The sequence below is a fragment of the Lissotriton vulgaris genome, chromosome 1_1 (assembly GCF_964263255.1).
Source record: "Lissotriton vulgaris chromosome 1_1, aLisVul1.2, whole genome shotgun sequence".
Classification (NCBI taxonomy): Eukaryota; Metazoa; Chordata; class Amphibia; order Caudata; family Salamandridae; genus Lissotriton; species Lissotriton vulgaris.
The window spans coordinates 96,468,452-96,491,613 of NC_141685.1; the positions used below are offsets into that span (position 1 = coordinate 96,468,452).

Below are 23,162 nucleotides of genomic sequence, written 5' to 3' on the forward strand. Positions count from 1 at the left end.
TGGATTAGGGTATGCTAGAGCTTTGCAAGTGTCTGTTGTAGCTCGTAGATACTGATGTACGTAGGCGGGTTGAAGGTGTGACTTGGTGTAGTTTAGTGTGATCACTAAGTCGTGTGATAGCTGGATCATTTGATAAGTGTGATGAACACACTGACGTATGACTTGGCTTTTAAGAGCCAGTCGTCGAGGTATGGAAATGCGTTGGATAACATGGACACTTTTTCTCCAAAATGTTTCGAAGTGTGGAGTTTTTAAATCTAAAAATATTTTTTTTAATTGCACAAATAACCAAAACATGTTTACTTACCTGTTTCAAGGGAATGTCCCAGTGCTGAATCTAGGTATCCAAAGCGATACAAAAGGGGATGATGGACGGAGCGTTTGAGCAAATCAAACACTCATCCCCAGTCAACTGATCTGGGTTTAATCCATCACCATTCTTTAGCTCACTCCACCACCCCAGTTCAGACATGGCCATATGCAAATCAGTCTGACTCTGTGCCTCATGGGAACAGTCCAGCCCGAACTGCTAAGCCATGTCTTTCCTGGACCGGAAACAAGCATCCTGGGACCGGTTTCGGGTTCGTAACCCTCAATAACGAGGCTATCTTGAATCAAGTGGCAAAGTGAGCAAGGGACTCACGTCTGAGCATACCCTGCCAACTTAGGGCAAACAAAGCGATACAAAAGGGGATGATGGACGGAATCTAGGTATCCAGCACGGAGTTAGAAAAGTAACACGAAAAGTAACTTACCTTCATTTCAATGTACTGCTCCAAAAAGTTTCCAAGTGTGGAGTTTTGAAAACTGTAAATATTCTTTAAAAATCATGCAAATAACCAAAACGTAATTACTTAGCTGTTTCTAGGAAATGTACCAGTGCTGAATCCAGGTATCCAGCACTGAGTTAGAAAAGTAAAGCAAAAAGTTATTAACTGCAATTTAGTTAAAACGCCTATTCATATCAATGTACTGTATTTGCTAAGTGTTGCATACTACTTCTCCCTTGTAAATCAAACAAAGTACAATTTCTACTGCCTACTTGAACTGAGTTCATACAAGTAAATGATTACCGCACAGTATTTTTATGCTTACCTCTGCCAGGCTTGCTTGGTTCTAGAAATAAAACAATATATTTTTTTATACAAAAACAATTGGCCTCGAGTTCAGTTCTTGAGTGTGTGAATTCATTTGCTGACTGAGTGTGTACATCAAATGCTTAACACTGTCCTCTTATACTGCCTCACTGCTCGACCAAGCTACCACTTTAGAGAGTAAGGCTCTAGCTAACTTTAACCTCTGCCGACCTCTGGAGACCCTTGGACTCTAAACACACTATACCTCACTTTGGTGCAGTATACAGAGCCAGTTTCTTACACTACCTCACTGTATGTCTCTCTCAATTTACATGTGATGTTGTTGCCCAGTGGAAGGAGCAAGCTGCTCTGGTAACTTTTTCAACGCTGGAGTTACACACCCGGATGAGGGAAATATAACTCTGCTGGGGTCTGTACTTCAGCATAGCATCTTGAAAGGTCAGAGTTATCACTACATTTTTTTAACAGGGGATTTTAACACATGTGTAGGGACATCATGTAAGGAGTGGAAGCTATGGGCTGTGCACGACAAGCAGGCTTACACGTGGAACATACTCCCAAGGGTGTTGAGCTTAACTCCATCTTGCTTGAATTTGATCTAACATCTGTAATAAATAAGCTGCCTCTGGGGAAAACAGATATTACTCCCACCTTTATTGGGAGAGGGTGTGAGGCCGTTATTGATTTCACCTTTGTATAAACCCCCTTTTACTCTCTGGTTACCGGTTTTTCTGTGCAGGCGAGTGAATGCAGTGACCACAACCCCATTTGTGTCTCAATTGGCTGGACCCGAACACTCTGACACACCAAGGTGGGCGGGGGGCTAGTGTCCCCTTTAAAGAGGTGGAAGCGGGAAGGAGCGTAAAGTGGGGGTGTATTTTCCTAGAGCTACTCCACGAGTCCCTTTTAATTCTGTGTCGCAGCGAGTTTGCCACCTGTCTCGACGATGAGGCAAGTGTTCCGGACATCATGGGTGCATTTGGATACATGTCTACTGTCATAAGGAACTTTCTACGGGCCTGTTAGCAACCAGGTCCACGATGGTTTGACTCGGCGTGCTCCCAGGCTTCCAGGAACCTGAGACAGGCCTTGGGTGTCAAAAGACGAAGAAGAGCATATAAGGCTGCTCTAGCAACTCGCGAGTCTGTCCTGAAGGAGGAGGCCTGGATCAATTTAGTGGAGGCTAGTACACTGCGTAATAGCTCAAAGTTCTGGGGCATTATTAACAGCCTATTTCTATCTGGAAATAATGCTAATTTACTGGATGCCCAAATCACAGAGGACGATTGGGTACATAATTTTGAGGGTATCTTCCAGTCGGATACCCCACCAATTGAGGGGCAGGAAAGGGTGGAAGGCAAGTCGGAACTTATTTTCACCACGCAAGAGGTGAGTGCCGGTATTCTGGGTCTATCTAAAAACAAGGCCCCGCGCCAGATGGGATCCCACCAGATCTCTACATCGCCCACTTCAAAACCTGGGTGCCTGTCCTCACAGCTGTCATCAATACTGCAGTCCAGATTGGCTTTATCTATTATAGTCTCGGCATTTAAAAAGGGATAACGGGACAGTACCTATTGTTATAGGCCCATTTCTCTGCTGGACTCTGTGGTGAAGGTGGTGGGCCGCATGGTACTTGACACACTTGTATCATGGGTAGAGGAAAACAACATTTTATCCGATATCCAAAACGGCATTCGCCCAGGTCGTTCCACTGTGGAACTGTTTAAACCTGTACATGGTTCTGAACAAGTACACTGTGGCTCGTTCCAGCCCCATATACCTAGCCTTCATGGACCTGTCCTCAGCATTCAACTGTGTTAATAGGTCCAAGCTGTGGCAGTTGATGTCCTCCATTGGCATTGACAGTAACATCATTTTATTCACTATGTACAAAGTAGGATGATTATGTCCTGGATAGCTGTGGCGCTTCACGTTATTCAGGTGGTAGTTCTGCCGTAATATATTGGTATTGGGTGCCTAGAGTAGGGTTAATCATCCAAATTACCCCAGATATGATCATGGATCATTAGAAATTTCTACAAATCTCTATCACACCAATATAAAATATTGATATACAGTTTGCATGTACAGTTATATCGTAATAATAACAAAGTAGATGGTTCCAAAGGTCTTTAATGTGTGGTATCTTGGAATACTTCACGCCAACACTTGTTTCGTCGTACTGGGAATACCCATGACTTCTTCAGGGCTTCCAAATATCGAAGATTGTCAATAAGCCTTCTGACTGGTTATAATTCCGTCCCAGCCTTATGGTGGCTGGGTATAAGATGTAGTGTATTCGTCAGTACTGAATATCAAACGGAAGCCTCCTTATCTGTGTATGTCGCTGCTTGTTGACAATAGGTTAAGAGCAGGAAGCATCAGTAAATGCCATCCCAGATCGACAATTATGTCCGAATGAACGATGCTTATGATTTTCGCACCGTAAGAGGTCCACTCGCCATATCCGCCTTTTATTTCATTTTATTCACCGTAATTAAACTGCGGTTGTCCGCTATTCAAAGGACCTGAAAGTGACCAGTCAGCTTGACATCAAGAGAGGGGTGCATCAGGGGTGTATTTTAGCACCCTTTCTTTTTAACCTATCTATTAATTGCTTATAGAAAGCCCTTTTGGCCACAAATGCGGATTGTCCCCAGGTAGGCAAGCATAGCCTGCCAGTCCTATACGCGGGCGACGGAATCCTCTTGGCGAGGACAGCTAGGGGCCTACAACTTCTTCTGAATTCTTTTGCCCTTTTTATGGAGGACTTGGATCTGTTGTTTCATCATGCCAAGTCGTTCATTATGCAGGTGGGACCTCGTAAAGCTAAGCAGTTCACTATTAAACTCTGACTTTCATCAATACCGAAGACCAATGTTTTCTCCTATTTGGGAGTTGTGTTTGACGATTCCTTGAGTTGGTGCCCTTTGCTTACTTGGAAGAAAGGGGATCTAGTGAAAGCTTTTGCAGCTGTTTTTAACTTTACCAGCAGAGGGGGAGGGAAGCCAATAGGGGCTCTTTTGAAGACATATGAAGACAAATATATGTCAAAGGTTAGTTATGGGAGTGAGATTTTGGGCCACATTGGGGTAGGAGCAGTGCAAAGTACTGGAAACTCTTTCCTCCAAATGGCCCTTTCTGTCCCACAAAGCACTTTGTTTTATGTCGTGCACAAAGAGTTGAGAATGCCTTTCCTCTAAAATGTACTGGCTTTCCGTCCCCTGGCTTTGTGGCTTAATATTTGGGCTAAGCAAGAAAATACACTTAGCAAAGACATCCTACGGGAATGCCTTTCACTTGACCGTGTCTCACGCATCCGATGGCTCCAGTATATAAGAGTTGGCCTCTCCAGGGTAGGTAGGAACTATTCGCTAACCCTGAGTGCAGATGTAAGAGTGACTTTTCTCTGGTCAAAGAGTGTTTTTTAGGAATAAGCCACTGTGATAGAGAGGGAAATGAGCGGTGTAAGCCTAGTGTGCGTATGTACATTGTGTTAAAAACCGTACCAACCAGCGAACCTTATCTTCTAGGGCTTAAAAGCATCCATAATCATTTTCAATGACCCGGTTTTGGCTCAACCTCTTCCATTACCACATGGCACACCCTCGCGTCCTCCACAGAGGCCAGTGCCTCATGCCCTGTAGCTGCAACAGTGAGTCTAGTCAGGACATGATTCACTTTATAATGTTTTGTAGTTTTTATGCTGTCCCTAGAAAGTTATTTATTATTCCCATTCTCAAAAAAACTGGTTTTAGGAGGGTAAGACCAGCTCTTATCTTTTTACAACTGCTCTCTAATGACACTGTTTTGCATATGCTTTACTTTTTACGGTTCGCTGTTAGACTTAGGTCAAACTGCGATTAACTTCTGTACTGTACTTCATGAATTTTTATCTTGTGTTTTGATTAACTTGTACATATTATATTTGTCAATCTGTAACTTGGAAAATGTTTTATCATTTTATGTATGACCTTTATGGTTTTCTTTCATAAAACCGAATAAAGTTTGTTGATAATAATCACTAGGGGATTCATTTACAGGGTAGCATGGTATCCCTCACAATAACTCAAGGAGTCACAGTCCACACAATGTACATGCGTTGTTCCCCCTACTCCAACCTTACATATACTCCCAATCACCTGCCCAAAACTCTGCCTGCTGATGCCAATGTGGTACTCCGTCAACCCGCAGACAATATTTTTTGGCCCCTTTGAAAGTGCCCATACAATAAAAATGCTGCAGTTGTAAACACATATCAACTACCATTTGTTGTGTTTGAAACATTTTATTGAATAATAAAACCTAATAAACATAAGCTGATTATTAAAGCAAAACAGAACATCAGTTGCCATACACATAAGAGACGAAAGTTGTACATAAAAATCAACAAACTGTAACTTAGCAAAGTTAGGAACAGCACAATTCTTAATTTCGGGCAGTCTTTAAAGTTCAACAATAGAAACGTTCCTAAAGAACAGGAAATGAAAGAAAGAAGGTGGGATACAGTGGTTTCATTAATGTAATGCTTGCTACATATAGAAAAACAAATACTAATTATTTTCCTTAAGCAATAAAGTCCTCACATTAAAATACTAAGAGAAATATATTGAACAATGAACATTTCATGTGTAATTAGAATTCAATTTGAATATTTTAACCTTCTCAGCATTATTTGACTCATGATTACAACCTGAATGCTTTCTGGAAAGAAACCACCTCATGGGGTTCAAAATTACATCTTTTCTAACAATAGGATTAAAATGATAAACTTGAATTTCAATTCGATTTTTTGATTTAAGCCTTTTTAGAGATCAACAATTTTAAATATATACAAAATCCATACACTTTTGTAAAATTGTCACCTAAACTTGAATTCAATCCACCTTTTGATTAAACACTTCCCATCCCAGCAAGCATCACCGGACCACTTGTTGTTATCTTCCCAATTAGTGATCATGTTTCAGTTGGCAACAACAATAAATATGTTTAGAATTTTACCTCCGAAATAAAAAACATGCTATTTCTGAATCATGGTGCACAATAAAATGTAGGAACAGAAGGGCATCTTTAGGTATAGCATTCATTAAGGTTTGACCAGGCTTGAAACTAGAATTCTTAAACTTTTGGACATTTAAATGTCATATTTTAAAAGAATTCACACAGACACAGCATGAGCTCCGTGAAAAATTGAAGATGAGTGAATTGTACTTAGACAACATGTGCTGATTAGTAATCTATTGATGTAAAATACAGTGGTGAGGCAATGCTTGTGTATCTAATCTATTCAGATTTTAACTCCATAGTTTGTTCAATAAATTGACTTTGAAGGTCCATCTCTCAGATCAGTTCTATTATAGTTTTAATTGCGATAACACTAAAAGAGATCAATGATAAATAGGGTTTAAAAGCCATGGGTGGAATAGATCCTTGGTCTAAATCTAGATTATTGTCTGCAATAGAAACCAGTACAAACAGATCAAATATAAAAGCATTGAAAATGTTTATTATAGTGGTTTAGAGTAAACACAGATAACACATTGTTCCTGGAACTCAAAAATGTATTGAAAGATTATGATTACAACCTATTTTATGTCCAGAGACCGGTTTAGATGCTTTCCTGTTTAAGTGACAACATTTGCAAATATATTTAAGAAAACATTAAAGCTGGATGTCACAAATTCTGTCTTTAAGTATTGTGTAAGAGTTATGCGTGATGGTTTTTATTTGATCTGAAGCAACGCTAACACTAAATAGGTACGTGCACCGGTTATCATTCAACTAACATTATTAGCAAACTTAATTTGGAGGGAATTGAGAACAATTGACTCATGTACCAAGGGTTTTATTGTTCAAAAATCCACTGGTTCGGTAATTCACAGAGTTTGCAAATGCTAAACCGCTTTTTGAAATGTACTAAGCCCATTTAACAATTAAGAATTTGGAAGGGGAATATTAATAGTGTCCCTTCTAAATACGGAATACATCCTTAAGGTATGCATTAAGCTTTGAAACCATACGTGGGATGAAAAACAGTAACAGGAGGTAGTAACCCAAGGGGAAATTTTTGAATCTGAAAGAAAAAATGGGGTGCATTAAAAATGCCTTTATTTAAAAGCCATCACAGACACAGTAGTGTGCTGACTCCACAAGCAACCAGTTTTACCAAATGGATTATTAATACATGAACCTCAGTATTTCCTATATATTATTGAAATATAGTCTCTAATGTTTTTGTCATGTGGTGTAAATATTTGTTTCTATTATTTTATTTCCCATTTCCATATTGTCATGAAATGTACCTATTCTTTTTGTCAAACATATTGAAATATCTTTATCACAATTTTTGGGGCATTCTAAAAAGTGTTTTCACTCTCTAGCCTAAAGCTTCCTAAGAAAAATACTGACGCACAGTCCTGGTTTCTCCTAGATCATTTAGCTTTCGCACTAAACCAAGCACAATATTGCTTTGAGAGAGGTGGTTATTGTAGTCGTACGCACTGGGGTTAGCTTAGAAAAGACAAATATAGAATTTCCTTTATCTTTAGAAATAATGCTTGCAAAAGTATATGTGCAATAATTTCAGATAATTTACTGATAAAGATATCAGATAAAGATCCCCTAATTTCTTATACCGTGTGGTATTAAAAATCTGTTTGAATTAACAGACTTCTCTTCTAGATAAATCCAGGTATATATAAAGAACTCCTTTTTTCTATGGCGTGTCATATAATGTACACAATGTCAAAAAATTCAATACTGCTTTTATATCAATTTACTTTTGAAAGCTTGAAGTGAAAGAGAATTCTAAATGTCATTTGCTTATGAGTAGGCGCTAATGACTATTTCCAGATGACAATGTAGTTAACATTTTTTTGTAAAAGATGTGTTAGAAGTATGGGTAGGGAAAATGGCTATTTTGGCTAAAGGCTCCCCTTTCTTTATGCATGCTAGTTTTAATTTGTAAATAGAATCACCATTTTTTTAATGTGGTACACTGTAGTGTTAGATGAATCTGTTTTACCCTTTTGATAAGCAAGAGAAGACGATGAACCGTTTTTTCGTCCCTGGTTTTAAATGGATTCAGGTTGGAACAGAAGAGGTTTTGGTTGACTTTGCCTCTGATAATGGTTGTTTCCCGCATGCTGCTTTCATGCGACTTAAATCCCTTCAATGGAAGAGGCGGCTGCATGCCTGCATATATGGCCAGATCAGTACTTGGCTGTTTCGGTTCTCCAGTGGGGCTGGAATAGAAGATGTTAAGGGCAGGGGCTTAGCTTCCCATTGGTGCAGCAGGTGCAGTGGCACCAGGTCCCAGATGCCTTAAAGACCCACTGAACCCTGATAACTGCTGTTTGTCACAGTACAAACAAAGGCCGGAGGGGCCCACAGAACAATGATTATTGCTGTTTTCCACAGCCCAAATAAACGGCAGAGGTCACATTTCCTTTCTTGCCTTGGGGCCCAGGGCACACTGGCTAGGCCACTGGTTAAGGATGCAGTGGGGAAGAAGTGGCGAGACAGGTGGATTATCTAAACAGCTCGACGATGACTTCATGCCTGGGTATTAAAGTATTCATTACAATTAAAGACTGAAGCAGGAATAGAAATCATAATATAGGAAGGCCTATGTACAAATGCAGCTCGATTAGCGGCTGCCTTTAACTTCTCACTTATCACCTCTCCTAATTTACAGTTTTATATTAGATGCAGACATAAATCGTGACCTATGAATATGTTTATCTATTTTTAGGTTCAAATGACCCATCTTTTCCATATGCAAGTATCAGACAGGTCGGAAACGCCTAATGGCTTTACACTTGATAAAGCCACATTAATCACTGGTCTTGAAATACAAATGGCAGCATTAGGCACGCAGAGGTGTATTCTACGTAATCTCATTATGTTCAGGGTACGGGAGAGTATTTAGGGCATAAAGCACTTTGACAAAAACATTTCTGCCACCATAGAAATTTAATCTTCCTTGTCCTACCCTAGTATACAAGTAGTACCACATTCTTTGTATACCTGAATTAAATAGGCACACAAAATAGTACCGTATTTAAAGGCCCAGTTCAGAATTACATGGAAGGTGCACTGTCCCAGACTACACAACGGTGCAGTTTTCAGTGGGTGCTATCATCCCACACAGGGGGGGAGCACACCAGATTATGCTGGAAAAAACATGTGGTGCCCCAACGTAGGCGCAGTTGTAAACCACTAGTCTGCTTACGTAGTAAAGCGTCTGACAGCTATTAAGTGAGGTGGCACGTTTCCCCTGCAGGTGGTTGGGGTCTGTCACCATCCTGTCAGGTGGGGGGTATACAATCAGTGTGCCTTCTGACTGCTTGTTTGCCTTTTCGCCCGTGTCAATAATACAGTGCAGTCCTTGGAGGAGTAGTCAATTTGTATTCATGAAAGACACTTGTGTTTCTCGGATGTGTAATCCCCAGATGATGCCTGAACTGTTCCTCAATGGGCTATTTGTACATCGTATTGAATTGTATGGTCTTATGAGGACTGTTAATAATAATAAAAAAGATTTAGTGAGTGCTTACTGCCCTCTATGTCACTCTACTTCTAACCACCTAATTGTACAGTGCTTACAGTCATCTGCTCACTTACATTATGCTTATTATGCTTAATAAAAATAGTGCACAATTTAGGCGTTTATGTCTGCCTACAACGTGGACCTGCTACAAATAGCAGTACCTACAAGGTGGATGGTACAATTCAACAAGAGTCTAAGATACTCCAGCACAGTGACTTTGCATCAACATTACGGGGCATCAGTCTTGATGGCAAGCCAACTTAAAACGTATCAGTATTGTATACATTATTATCGGAAACTATACTTGCCTCTTGGATACAACTTTACAACGGAATTTTATTAATTTGTGTACAGTTGTGTGTATACAATAAAACAACCTCCCCACCATAATTGATCTGTCTGTTCATCTTTTTGGGATCTGGAGTAGCATGCTACTCGCCGAAAAGCACTTCAACACTTCATCAGGGGTAGCAAGCGCTATATAAATGCAAAACCTTCCCTCTTCTGTTCCCCACAATCTTTCTTAATCCAACTAACAGACCAACATGTCCAGCTCTCATATACATTTTATATTTCCCTATACTAATGCACCACTAATCATTTTTGGATCCTAGAGTAGTGTGCTACTCGCCGAAAAAGCGCTTCAAAGTTCGTATGGGGTAGTAAGTGTTATGTAAATCTAAATACATTACAATAACTGTTTACATCGGGCTGCACTAACACGAGGATAGAAGTAGAGTGGGGATTAGAGTTTATCTGCCCAGAACAATGCATAGTACAGAAAGTGTGTGAACAGCCTATATGTTGTGCGCCTGGCAGAGAAAAACACAGCAGAGGTGGGAAGAAGGTAGGTAATCTGATGGTCAGACCTATGTGGAAAGAGGCAATCACTTTGGGCAGAAAAGAGGGCTTACGCGGAGGACTACTTTGTTTGGATGGACAGCAAGAAAGGGAGGTCTGGAAGATAAGCCTGAAGCTCACTCATCCTGCAAGCAGAGGTGATGGCAAGCAAAAAAAGCAGTCTTCTAAGGAGGCGAAGAGCACAATTATGTAGGCGCTCAAAGGGAGCACACATAAGATAAGTGAGGTCAACTCCCACTAGGGTATTACAAAAGAAGAAGGAGGAAAGAGATGAGTAATGCACTTCAGAAATCTGTTAACAATAGGATCGAAGGCCATGCTCAAGAGCTCGGGGTACCAGACTTGGGACTGATCGCGTTTGATCTTCTTCAGCAATCTTGGCAGAAGTGGTACAGGAGGCCGCAACTCCACTCGCAGCGAAAAGGGTCGCAGAGCGAGAGCCTCTTTGGAAACTCTAACACGCAGAACTGCTGACATTGAGCGTTCTCTTCGGTGGCGAATAGATCTAACCAAGGCTCTCCCCACTACTGAAAGAGACCTAGCACGACCTTCGAGTAAAGATGCCATTTTGATCCATCATGCACTGGCGGCTGAGTTTGTCCGTCCTTGCGTTCAGTGAACCTGTTAAGTGTTGAACCACCAGAGATATGCCCTGATGTTCCAGCCATGTCCAAAGGCGAAGAGCCTCTTGACATACGGTCCACGACCCCACCCTGCCCTGTTTGTTGCAGTACCACATGGCGGTGGTGTTGTCCGTGAACACCTGCACCACTCTTCCTTTGACAGAAAGAAGGAATGCCTTCAGTGCAAGACGAATCGCCCGGAGCTCCAGCGGGTTGATGTGGTGCCTGGACTCCGCCAGAGACCAGAGGTCTTTGATCTTCACCATTCCCATATGGCTGCCCCAACCCAGGAGTGACGCATCCGTCACTACTGTGAACTCAGGTTAGGGAAGGTAGAGGGATCTGCTGTTGACCCAATCTTGGTTCGTGAACCACCACTGCAACTGACTTGCAGTCCCCTCTGAAATCTGAACGTCATCGGAAAGATTCCCCTGGTGCTGCGCCCACTGAAACTTCAGGTCCCACTGCAGAGCACGTATATGCCATCTGGCATGATGCACCAGCAGGATGCAGGAGGCCATGAGGCCCAGCAGCATCAGGGTCATTCTCACAGAACACCGGGATGGAGGCTGAAACATCGGTATCATAGCCCCAATATACTGGACTTGCTGCTAGGGAGGATAGACCCAAAACTGTGCTGTGTCCAGAACCGCTCCGATGAAGAGGAGCTTATCGGATGGAATCAGGTGCGACTTCAGCACGTTAACTGAGAACCCCAGCAAATGCAGGAAGTCCGTCGTAGTCTGGAGGTGGGAGCCTTCAACAGCCAGTCGTCGAGATAGGGGAAGACTGGAACCCCTGATCTGCGCAGATGAGCTGCGACTACCGCCATCACTTTCGTGAACACCCGGGGGAGGGGGTGGGCTGGTAAGGTCAAAGGGGAGCGAGGTAAACTGAAAATGCGCGTGGCCTACCGTGAACCATAGGTAATGCCGGTGGGCAGGCAAGACGGGGATGTGAAAGTAAGTGTCCTGCAAGTCCAACGCTACCATCAAATCTCCAGGGTCGAAGGCAGAAAAGACCTGAGCCAAGGTTAACAACTTGAACTTCTCCTTTCGGAGAAAGCGGTTGATGTCCCTGAGGACTAAGCTAGGATGCAGGCCTTTGTCCTTCTTGAGTACCAAGAAGTAGTGGGAGTAGCAACCCCGACCTTTCTGGCACAGGCACGCGTTGGACAAAGAGATCCATAACTTCCTGGAAGAGAAGGGCCAAATGATTCTCCGACATGGGATGAAATCACCACAAACGGCATGACCCTTACGCACTCCGCTGCTTGCGGAACTCCGCGTAGACCGCCAGAGTTTTTTTGTCACTTTGCGGAGTTTCTCACTGAGGAACTCTGCATAAGCCTAATCTTATCAAGAACAAATAGATATCAGTCATATGTTAAGAAACAAGGGTGAGTAGAAACCTTTTGGGTGGAGTAAAATTTAAGACATTATTATTGTGATTTTTTGGGCAATTAGTTGATTTTTGCAAGCACTAACACTTCTCTGTGTAAAGTAAAGACCTTGAGAGTTTTGTAACTTTCAGATACTCAAATTGTGGATTCTGTTTCAATGAAAAATATTTCCAGGCCTGAAATTTCTTTGGAGGTTGCATGCGGGCAGCCTAAGTTATCCTGCAAGAGTTTCTTGATGAATCCTATTGCAACTACAATATGTGCTCTCTCATGTAAAGTCAGGTTGTTAGAAGCTTTTCTGCAACTCAAAATACGCCTTACTTTTCACCTGGTGTGGATGCATTTCTTATGTTTAGTGATATCTTCTTTCTGAGTATAACGTTTCTGGCTTTCCCCTCCTGTATATGGCTTTAGTCCAGTGTGAATTCTCTCATGTGAAATGACATTGTATTCAAGACTAAACCTTATCTGACATTCAGAATACACATAAGGCTTTTTTCCCCGTGTGAGTTCGCTCATGTCAAGTGAGGAGTAATTTGTACCCAAAACATTGCTTGCATTTCGAGCACTCATAAGGTTTTTCCCCAGAGTGAGATCGCTCATAAAGCATAACACTGTCTTTCAGATTCAACCTTTTATGGCATAAGGATTTTTCTAATGTGGAGTTTCTCATGGTGAAAAGGCGTTTTTTCTGCAGCTTTTTTGGCATTCAGAGCACTTATAAGGTTTTTTATCAGTATGGAGTCGCTTATGGTTAGTGAGGCTGTGCCTGTCAAATAGGAATTTCTGGCATTCACAGAAATTGGTAATGTTTTTCCCCTGTGTGCGTCTGCTCATGTAGAGTGAGATTGAGTTTAAAATGTATGCTTTTCTGGCATTCGGAGAACTGATAATTTTTTTTCTCCAGTGTGGGTTTTCACATGTTCAGTGAGATGAGATTTTTGTCTGAAACATTTTTGGCATTCGGAGCACTGATAAGGTTTTTCCCCAGTGTGGGTTCTTATATGCTGAGTGAGACGGCTTTTTACACTGAAACATATCTGGCATTCGGAGCACTGATAAGGTTTTTCCCCAGTGTGGGTTCTTAGATGCTGAGTGAGACGGCTTTTTACACTGAAACATATCTGGCATTCGGAGCACTGATAAGGTTTTTCCCCAGTGTGGATTCTTATATGGTTAGTGAGACTGTTTTTGTACATGAAACATTTCTGGCATTCAGAGCACTGGTAAGGTTTTTCCCGAGTGTGGATTCTTATATGCTCAGTGAGATCGCTATTTTGACTGAAACATTTCTGGCATTCAGAGCACTGATACGGTTTTTCCCCAGTGTGAATTCTTATATGCTCAGTGAGATTGCTTTTACGACTGAAACATATCTGGCATTCAGAGCACTGATAAGGTTTTTCCCCAGTGTGGATTCTTATATGCTCAGTGAGATTGCTTTTTTGACTGAAACATTTGTGGCATTCAGAGCACTGATAAGGTTTTTCCCCAGTGTGGGTTCTTATATGCTGAGTGAGACTGCTTTTTTCACTGAAACATTTGTCGCATTCAGTGCACCGATAACGTTTTACCCAAGTGTGGGTCCTTGTATGTTTAGTGAGTCTCATTTTGTCACTGAAACATCTCTGGCATTCAGAGCACTGATAAGGTTTTTCCCCAGTGTGGAATCTCATATGTGCAGTTAGAAGTGATTTAAGTTTGAAATCTTTTGGGCATTCGGAGCACTGATAAGGTTTTTCCCCAGTGTGGGTTCTTATATGCAGCATGAGATGTCTTTTTTCATTGAAACATTTCTGGCATTCAGAGCACTGATAAAGTCTTTGCACAGAGTGGGTTAATTCATGTCGATATAGACTCGGTTTGATACTAAACCTTTTCTGACATTCAGAGAACTGAAAAGGTTTTCCCCCAGTGTGGATTCTCATATGCTCAGTGAGATAAGATTTACGCCTGAAACTTTTTTGGCATACATTTCACTGAGAGTGGTTATCCCCTGTGTGCATTCTGTCAAATTCTGTGAAATAAGATTTATGGCTGTTTCTTTTTGGGCACAGGTAACTTTTTTCCCTAACTTCGGTTATTTTGCCTCGATTTTAGAGTCGGGCTTGTTTAGATAATGTTCAGCACTTATCTCTAAAAGAAATTGTGTGTAATCTTCTCAACACTTGAATTGAGCAAAAAATGTCGGGAAGCAGTCCTGTAACACCTGTTGAAATTTTTCTAACAGATAATAGTCTTTAGGTAATAGCCTCTCCGGCATCAACTTAATTTGTGACTAAAGATTTTCTCTAATCTATTTGTATAGGTTCTTAGCAATGCAGTAATAAGATGTTAGTCTGATATTTAATGATTAAACTGATAAGTACCTTTTTGCACTGGTGGAATGGCAGTAACTGAGGGCGTTAGAACGTGCAGAGTACTATTGTGGATCATTAGTCGCAGAACATCAATTCCTTCTACCCTTTCTATGTTTGGGGTAAGGTTAAGGTTTGTAGTTCTGAGGATGAGGATTTATTTACATTAGATATAGCGCAACGGTGCTCCTTTAATCCATTTTTATATTTAACAGTTTTACATATCACTCCTGCACAAAAGATAATGTTGAGGCGATTTACATAGAATTACAGAACAGTACACAATAAAAAGGAAACAATCTGAGATGGTCATTAACACAATAAAGTGGTGAATTTTTAAGGTTTTCGCAAGAGTGAGCAGAGTGGGTCGAGGTGTTATATCCCGAGGCAGATAGTCTCAAACTTGCACAACTGGTTAAAAACAGTTGTTGAACCAAGGTGATTTTCCAATCTTTTGGTTGTTAACGTGTCAGCTTCGGAGTCTCCTTTCAGCGTCTTTTCTTTGATGGGATCCAGAAGAAACCTTTAGTTGTAACTTTCTTTTATGTAGTGTGTGCTTCCTCTCTAGAATTATATGATGCTTCAGATGAACGTTATTCTGTCATGCTGAGGCAATTTGTCTTTCTGATAATATTTCAGATGAGGATGCTGAAGCGGTCTTTCTACATTATTTCTGATGCTGTGTGCACAGATATGGCTTTGCTCTGGGTTAATGAAATGCAAAATTAGAGACTTCACTTACAGGTATAGTACTTTCCTCGCCACACTTAGATTTTCGGAAATTGTTTAAACGTAGAATGCTGGATGTCCTTCAGTTTTTCAAAATAATCCTTCTTATGGCACTGACATTCAATTGCTTAGTGCTAAATCTTGCTTTCTTCGTCCGTAATTTCAATCACCTATAATATTAAAATTAAATAGTTAATACATGTACATTTCCAAAAATATAATTTACAAGCCAAATCAATGCAGAATTTTGAATATGCTGAGCTGTTTTTCAGACAGAGCAGAGTGTAGAATGGTAGCCTGAGAGTACTTGGATGTAGGAGTGAGGTTTTGTAGAATATTCAACATTTTATTAAGCTCACAAAGGATACATGTACCCTATGGAGTTGCAACATAGAATCCCAAAGGCAGATATGAAAGTCATATGGACTGGCACCAAACAGATATTTAAAAAATATATACTATTAATTAATTTGTAATGCAGATTTCTGGGAAGGGAATGACTCATCCACGGACAACAGGCGTTTTCCTCTGCCCTGAGTTACCACCTACTTGTATCTGGTTTCCTGACTTTTGAGTTTTGGCCTCTGCCTCAAGCAAATCTATTGTGTGCTGCGAGGACTATGCCTAAACATATCCCTCAGAGTATGAATCAAGGGCAATGAAATGAAGGCGGACTTTCATGTGTTCATTTTATTCCACCTGATCATTAGTTGTTAGGTTTTTCTGCACCTGGATTTACTGGGTGCAGAAAACCAGGACACAATCTTTTTCCAGACAGAAAACTTAGACTGTAAAGACGCATAAGACTCTGGGTGCAGGAGAAGCAGCCAAGACTTATGCTGTTTTTTTTCACTAACTGGGGGAAACACACAATTCTTCCCTCTGTTGGTGTTCACAGTTGTTATCGGCCTGTGATTCGGTGTTGAGTGCAGAGCGTATCGATTAGAGCCGAGGGGCCGAGCAAAGGAGCAAGAGGAGCGGAGCCTGGGACGACTGCCAGGGTTTGTTTTGTGACCGGTTCCCGCTTCACCCGCGTCCTGTTATATGGGCCCTTTAAGTTCTACGGATCTGCGATGGAGGCAGGAATGGCCGCTGCCAGCACCGCGGTGCTAAGGCGCTGCTGGTGCTGCTCATGCGGTGGCTGCTGCAGGGCACAGAGGGCACAGAGGAGCCTTGTCCTGCCGCCTGATTTATGTCAAAAATGTGTTTATTAATTATTTTTTCTCACAGTCCACAGGCAAAAATTACATCATCACTTGGTCCCACGCAGGGGATCAGAACGCCTCAACAGAATTATAACAAGTCAAGTCAAGTCAATAAATTTATCTAAAGAAAACTCAACGGCCTTCTGTAACGGTAATTTCTCCAGGTTGCTCCACCGAGGTATTGTATGCGGAATAGCCAAAAAGCGTGGACAAACTCATCCTAACATGGGATAAGTAATTATGAATCTAACAAGGAACAAAGAAAAAAAACTAATAAAAAAACCACTTCCCGGCGTGGCTACCGGCCGAGAAAGATGGCCGCGTTCCAGCAGAGCTCCGTGACTGCAGGGCACCTACCTCGACAATCCGCACAATAATCCTGACTTCAGCAGGCGCTGCTACAGCTGTATAAAAACGGGAGATCTTCCGGTTCCCGGTGAAGCAATCCGCTACTCCAGACTTCTAAAAGTCAAGCGGCTACGAGACAGTGCAACCGGGGCCTAACAGCACTACGGAAGCCGGGGACTAAAGTTTCACGGCGGCCCGGCATACAGATGACCCGACAAGAACTGCTCCTGAACACAGAATAAAGGCGGCGAAAACCAAAACGGATGCGGCTGCGCGCACAGGACATCCTCGGACTACAAGGTACTGGCGACTGCTAGAGGAGGCAGCGAGGGGGCTCTGAGTGAAAACCCGACGTTACCGGGCAGGGACTGGGGGCGCCGCAGTACGGCGGCACAAAATGGTGGCACAAAATGGCGGCTTAATCCTGGTTACCGCCGCTGAGCACACCAGCCTGCTCACCTGCACCACACGCAGCACTAGCTGCAAATCAGTGACACCAGCAGACATTTTAAGGGGCATACCCTAGATAGTACTGTGAGAAGACACCCGGCGCAGTCTCACGAGCTCAGCGGGGGCTATAGGGAGCAGTTCCACGGCTGAAAGACAGGAGCTGGAGGTACCACAGGCCGTTGGTTCTACACAGCGGACCAGCCCAGCGCAACGCAGGCCCGGAGTCACCAAGGAACACACTGTACAACACATCGAGGAACAGTTGACAAACGGGGCTCTTCTTCTGTCCTCACAAATTTTTGGGTGCGTGTCCACTGCGATCAAGTACCATGACGGGCAGGGGGCCCAAGGTGCAACAGCCTCCGCGCTTGGAAAAATATGCCTATGTAAAAGAACCCCAGAATGGTCACTCGAAAGCAAAGCGCCACGCACATCATCCCAGACGACCAACCCGCCTGGTGACGCCGAACAGGTCCCCCTGAAAGACGTCATGGCGGCATTGCAGACAATGCAAACTTCAATGGGCACTATCTCCACTGATATCTCCCTGATAAGGGCGGACTTCTACAAGTTGTCAGACCGTTTGATTGAGGCGGAAAAAGCTACATCGGGGCTAACTGACGACATGGCGGCCTTGAAACACAAAGTACAGAAACTGGAAGATGACAATCTGCTATTAAAGGCGAAACTTGACGAACAGGAAGGCCGTTCACGGCGCAACAACGTACGCCTGGTGGGTGTACCGGAAACAACAGGGGGGCCTGTGTTGGACCTATTCGTAGAAGATTTGATCCAAACCAGGCTGCAACCGAAGGGCCTGTCAAATTATTTCTCAGTAGAATGTGCCTACCGGGTGCCAGGGGGGAAACCGAAACCAGGGGCACCACCGCATCCAATCTTAGCGAGGATCTTCAACTTTCGCGACCGCGATGCCATCCTGCAGACAGCTCGAATGGCTCCACCAGTCAAAATTGACAACGCAGAGGTCACCTTCTATCCAGACTACACGGCAGCGGTGGCACAACAACGACGAAATTTCACGGAAGTGAAAAGGGAACTCCGTTCTAGGGAACTCAAATACTCAATGCTCTTCCCAGCGAAGCTGCGTGTTGACGCGGAGGGAAAAACTTGGTTTTTTGAATCGCCCAAAGATGCGCAAGAATGGTTGGAGGGCTGGCGGCAGACAGGGAAACCCAGGAACCGGGACGCAAGACATAATAACCGATAATGGAAAAGACAGAAGCCCACAACAAACTGCATCACAGAAGCGACGCTATGACTTGGCTTTTTAAGGATTAAGGAACTCACAGGCTGCCACGCTTCACAACACCGCAGTAGGAGACTATGATATGGACACGGCCCGAGATTGGGCGGTGAGCGCAAGGTGGTGGGTACTGTTACATTGACATTCCTTAGAATGGGTCGATTAAGGACGCGATACACAGGCAAGTTATGAAGACTCCTACAGGTAGGACCTACCGTGATGTTGGTAGCGCTGCATGGACATTGATGGGTGGGAAGGAGGCTATAACAGTCACGGTAGTCTCACCCTCACGAACACTACATTTTGTTCTGGGAAGTAAGCACTCTGCTCAGTTGGGGGTGGTGGATGGTTCTGTATCTGCTTGGCAGGGAGGCAGGGTGGGGGGGGTGGTATTTTGATAGCGATAGTCTAGTCTAAGTCTAGGATCTGGTAGTACTGAGACCCCCTCCGATTGAGACATGGTTCCCATCACTTGTGTCCAGTAGGGTGCAATTTTCGGGCAGTCCCACATAGTGTGATAGAAGGTCCCTTCCTCACCACAACCCCGCAGGCAGTAAGGATGTGTTATTCGTCTCATCTTATGCAGTGTGTGTCTCGTGTAATATGATCTATGTAATATGCGTAGTTGTACCAAGCGGAGAAGTGAGGGGATGCCTAATTCTTTCGGGGACGCAATCGCCTCTTGCCACTCCGAATCCTCAATGTTCCCACAATCATGCGTCCACTTCTCCCGCAGGGGCCCCGTTGTGAGATGTAGCTTTTGATGTGGAATCACTGATAGTGTTAAGGTTGAGAGTACCAAGGTTGACGAGAACATGTGGAGGCAAATAAGATCAGTGAGGGACATTTGTCTGAGCTTCCGAACTAGTAATGGAATTAGCAGGAGAGGCAGAAAAGCGTAATCAAATATCCCTGACCAAATCGTCCATAGGCATTGCCTTTGGATGCTGGGTGTGGGAATCTGGATGCAGAGTTTGGGCATTTTGCGTTGTGCACTGTGGCAAACAGATCTATCTGTGGAAAACCTCATTTTTGAACGTAGGGAAGAAGAAGTGGGGATGAAGTTCCCACTCGTGGACTTGCTGCCTGTGTCTGCTGAGCAGGTCTGCATCTGATGGTCTTCTCCTGGGAGGTGTTCTGCTATGAGATTGATTTTCTGGTGAATCGCCCAATACCAAATGCTTTGTGCAAGGCACGACAGCTGGAGAGAGTGAGTCCCTCCCTGTTTCTGTAGGTAGTACATTGCTGTCATGCTGTCAGTGCAAACTAAGACAGTCTTGCCTACGCGTTGGGTTAAAAAAGCTGAGTGCCAAGAACACTGCTAGAAGTTCCAGGTAGTTGATGTGGAGATGTTTGTTTTTGTCCGACCGCAGCCAGTGGACTCTGTAATGTTGAAGATGGGCACCCCAACCGGTTAACGATGTGTCTGTGGAATGGGGTCTATGAAAGGCTGTCCTTTTGCTAAGTTTTGAGGGTTCCACCACTGCAGCGAGCGATGGTTGCGGCGGTCTACCAACACTAGATCGGTTAATAGACCCTGGGCCAGATGTAAGACCCTTTCATTTTACGCCTCGCAATTTGCGACTTATTGTTATGAAATGCTAAATGAAATGCACAGTAGTTGTTATTACACTAATTAGCGATTCCCAATGGGCTTGTAAATTGCGAGGCTCATTAATATTAATGAGCCTCTCGCAATTCCCCAGCTCAGCAGGCCCCGGATGGTGGGCTCAACAGACCACCACGTCTGGGACTGCGTTTTAATAAAGCTGCTTTTTTTTTTTAAATGCAGCCCGGTTTTCTTAAAGGAAAACGGGATGCATTTAATTTTTAGAAAGTGAAACGTTTTCGTTTTATACTTTAAGGGCAGGCAGTGGTCCCTGGTACCACTGCCTGCTCTTAAAAAATATTTTTAGACACAGTCACAAAGTAAGGGGACCCATTCGAAATTGCGACTGCATTACCACCCTCTTGAAGAGGGTGGTAATTTGCGACCGCAATTGTGGTCGCAAAACATTCACACATAGCATTGCGGACGCAATTAGGAAGGGAATGGCCCTTCCTAACTGTGACTCTCAATTCCTAAATAGCGAGTCGCAAATAAACTGTGACTCGCTATTTTGGAATTGTACATGGCCAACAGTGATTTTGCATGTGCAAACGGGTTTGCAAACCCGTATGCCCATGCAAAATAACGTCGTACATCTGGTCCCCTGTGACTGATTCCACTGACTCGCTAGACATAGTTGCAGAGGACACATGTGAAGCCTTGCATGAGGTACGATTGCAACGCAGGATGCCATCATTCCCAGCAGATGCATGAAGACTTTGGCGGGTAATGATTGGTTGGGTTGAAATTGTAATAGTGTGGCCTGGATATTGTGAATCCTGGCTATATTAGGAGTGGCTAGAGCTTTGAGAGTGTTGATGGAAGCTCCCAGATAAGATTGCACTTGTGCCGGACACAGGTGAGATTTTTGTGCAATGATTGTAAAACCCAACTGGTTAAGTAGATGTACTATTGTCTGATTGTGTAGCGTCCTTGGTGAGAGGGAGGATGACTTGGATGTCATGGGTGTTGGATACTATACTGAGTCCGTACTGTTTGATGATGGTGGCGAGGAGGGCCATGTAGATTTTGAAGAGCGTGGGGCTGAGCGACGATCCTTGTAGGTCCTCGGCAATTGATTTCTGTGGGTTCGGAGAGGAAGGGTGGCAGTCTGATTCTTTGAGTTCAGCCAGTGAGGAAGGAGCGGATCCAGTCAAGGGCGGTTCCCTGTATGCCGGCGTCATAAAGTCTGCCGGTGAGGGTGCAGTGGGAGACGGTGTTGAATGCCGCACAGAGATCGAGTAGGATCAGAGCTGCAGTGTGCCCTTGGCCGAGGAGGGTGTGGATGTTGTCTACGGCAGCGAGTACAAAAAACAAGACAGCTCAAGACAGTGTTTCCCATGCGGACTCACTAGAAAAACATAGAATATTAACAATTAGCTTGCCAATGGGGATGGCTCCCTCACTAGAAGACTGTACAATTTGAGGTATAGTCTTTGCTGCAGTATATATCAGAACACATGGTACCCCTTCATTGGCTGGTTTGATAGAAGTGCTTAAACCGATCCCGAATGTACGGGGTAGTACCTGCCCTGGACTTGGGAATAAAACTGATGGGCATTTTGCAACGATGTCCTCCATAATGTTAATTAACATAAAGAGGGAAGCAGCAGCGTTGGCGATATGCCAGCGTTGAAGGATCTGGCTCCTGCATAGCAGGAGCGCAAATTTCCTATAATTATCGAAGAAACATAAGCTACGCTCCATAGAGATCATTTGAGTGCCAGACCTGGTGAACCACAACTGAAGAGTTATTCTGCAAATGATAACTCTAAACAAGCACCTGACTTTTCAACAAAGAAGTAGAAGGAGAATAAGAAAAACAAATATAAAATAAAACTACAGGGTGGGTCTCCTACACAGGAAGCTACTGAAAAAAACTACAATCTGCTTAACTGCGATAACATTAGACCACCTAAGAGGTATCAGGATACTGATACATGTTCATCTCGTTCCTTTCAGGAGTTATCCGAAAAACATTTGGAGAGAGGTTGACGGTCAAAGCCCAGATCGGGGGAGAACGTGAAACCAAAGGATCCCAATGCTCATCTGACTACATCATTAAACAGGTTAAACAAGTTAAACCTTCCAAACCTCAATTCAAAAAGAAGAAAGTAGCTGGATTTACGGTCAAGGATGCCCCGCATATTCAGGACACTGCTTCTGAGCAGGGAATGGGCAGTGACCATGCTAAAACGCGCAACAGAAGTCACAATAGTTCGCCAGAACCTGATGGATTGTCTGGTAGGAGTAGCGCTGAGTGAGTACTTCACGGTCGAGACACCCGATATTAGGTTAAGCGTCCCCCATCTTTTATTCGAAATACAACTTCTATTGGAGGGGGAGGTACCTAGAAACATTAATTTTCTCTTTTGGGAGGACTTCACTAAAGGTTAAGAATGTTCTTTTGGCTAAAAAGGATTGTCGACCTGATTTCGTAATGGATTGCCTAAACGGAGAAACTGTAATTTTACCTGCCTTTTGCGACCTTGTTCAAGAATCAGTTATACACTTGTATGCCAAGGAGTGGGCACTAGCACTAGCTCCTGCGTTATACTGCAACCATGAGGGTGGTTTCCCTTACCATGAAGTACCACTGAGGACCATTCCATAACCTCAAAGATAATACCCCATTAAGCATGAAGTTAAAAAACAAGTGTTGC

At 43.3% G+C, this 23,162-nt stretch overlaps 1 protein-coding gene across 1 annotated transcript; it reads right to left on the reverse strand.

Annotated features, from left to right (window-relative positions):
* Window positions 1-13,090: 13,090 nt before the first annotated feature.
* LOC147737546 (uncharacterized) lies at window positions 13,091-14,465 on the reverse strand. Its single transcript, XM_086924386.1, has one exon. It carries the CDS (start codon window positions 14,463-14,465, stop codon window positions 13,392-13,394), a length of 1,074 nt encoding a protein of 357 aa, XP_086780512.1. The 3' UTR covers window positions 13,091-13,391.
* Window positions 14,466-23,162: the final 8,697 nt, after the last annotated feature.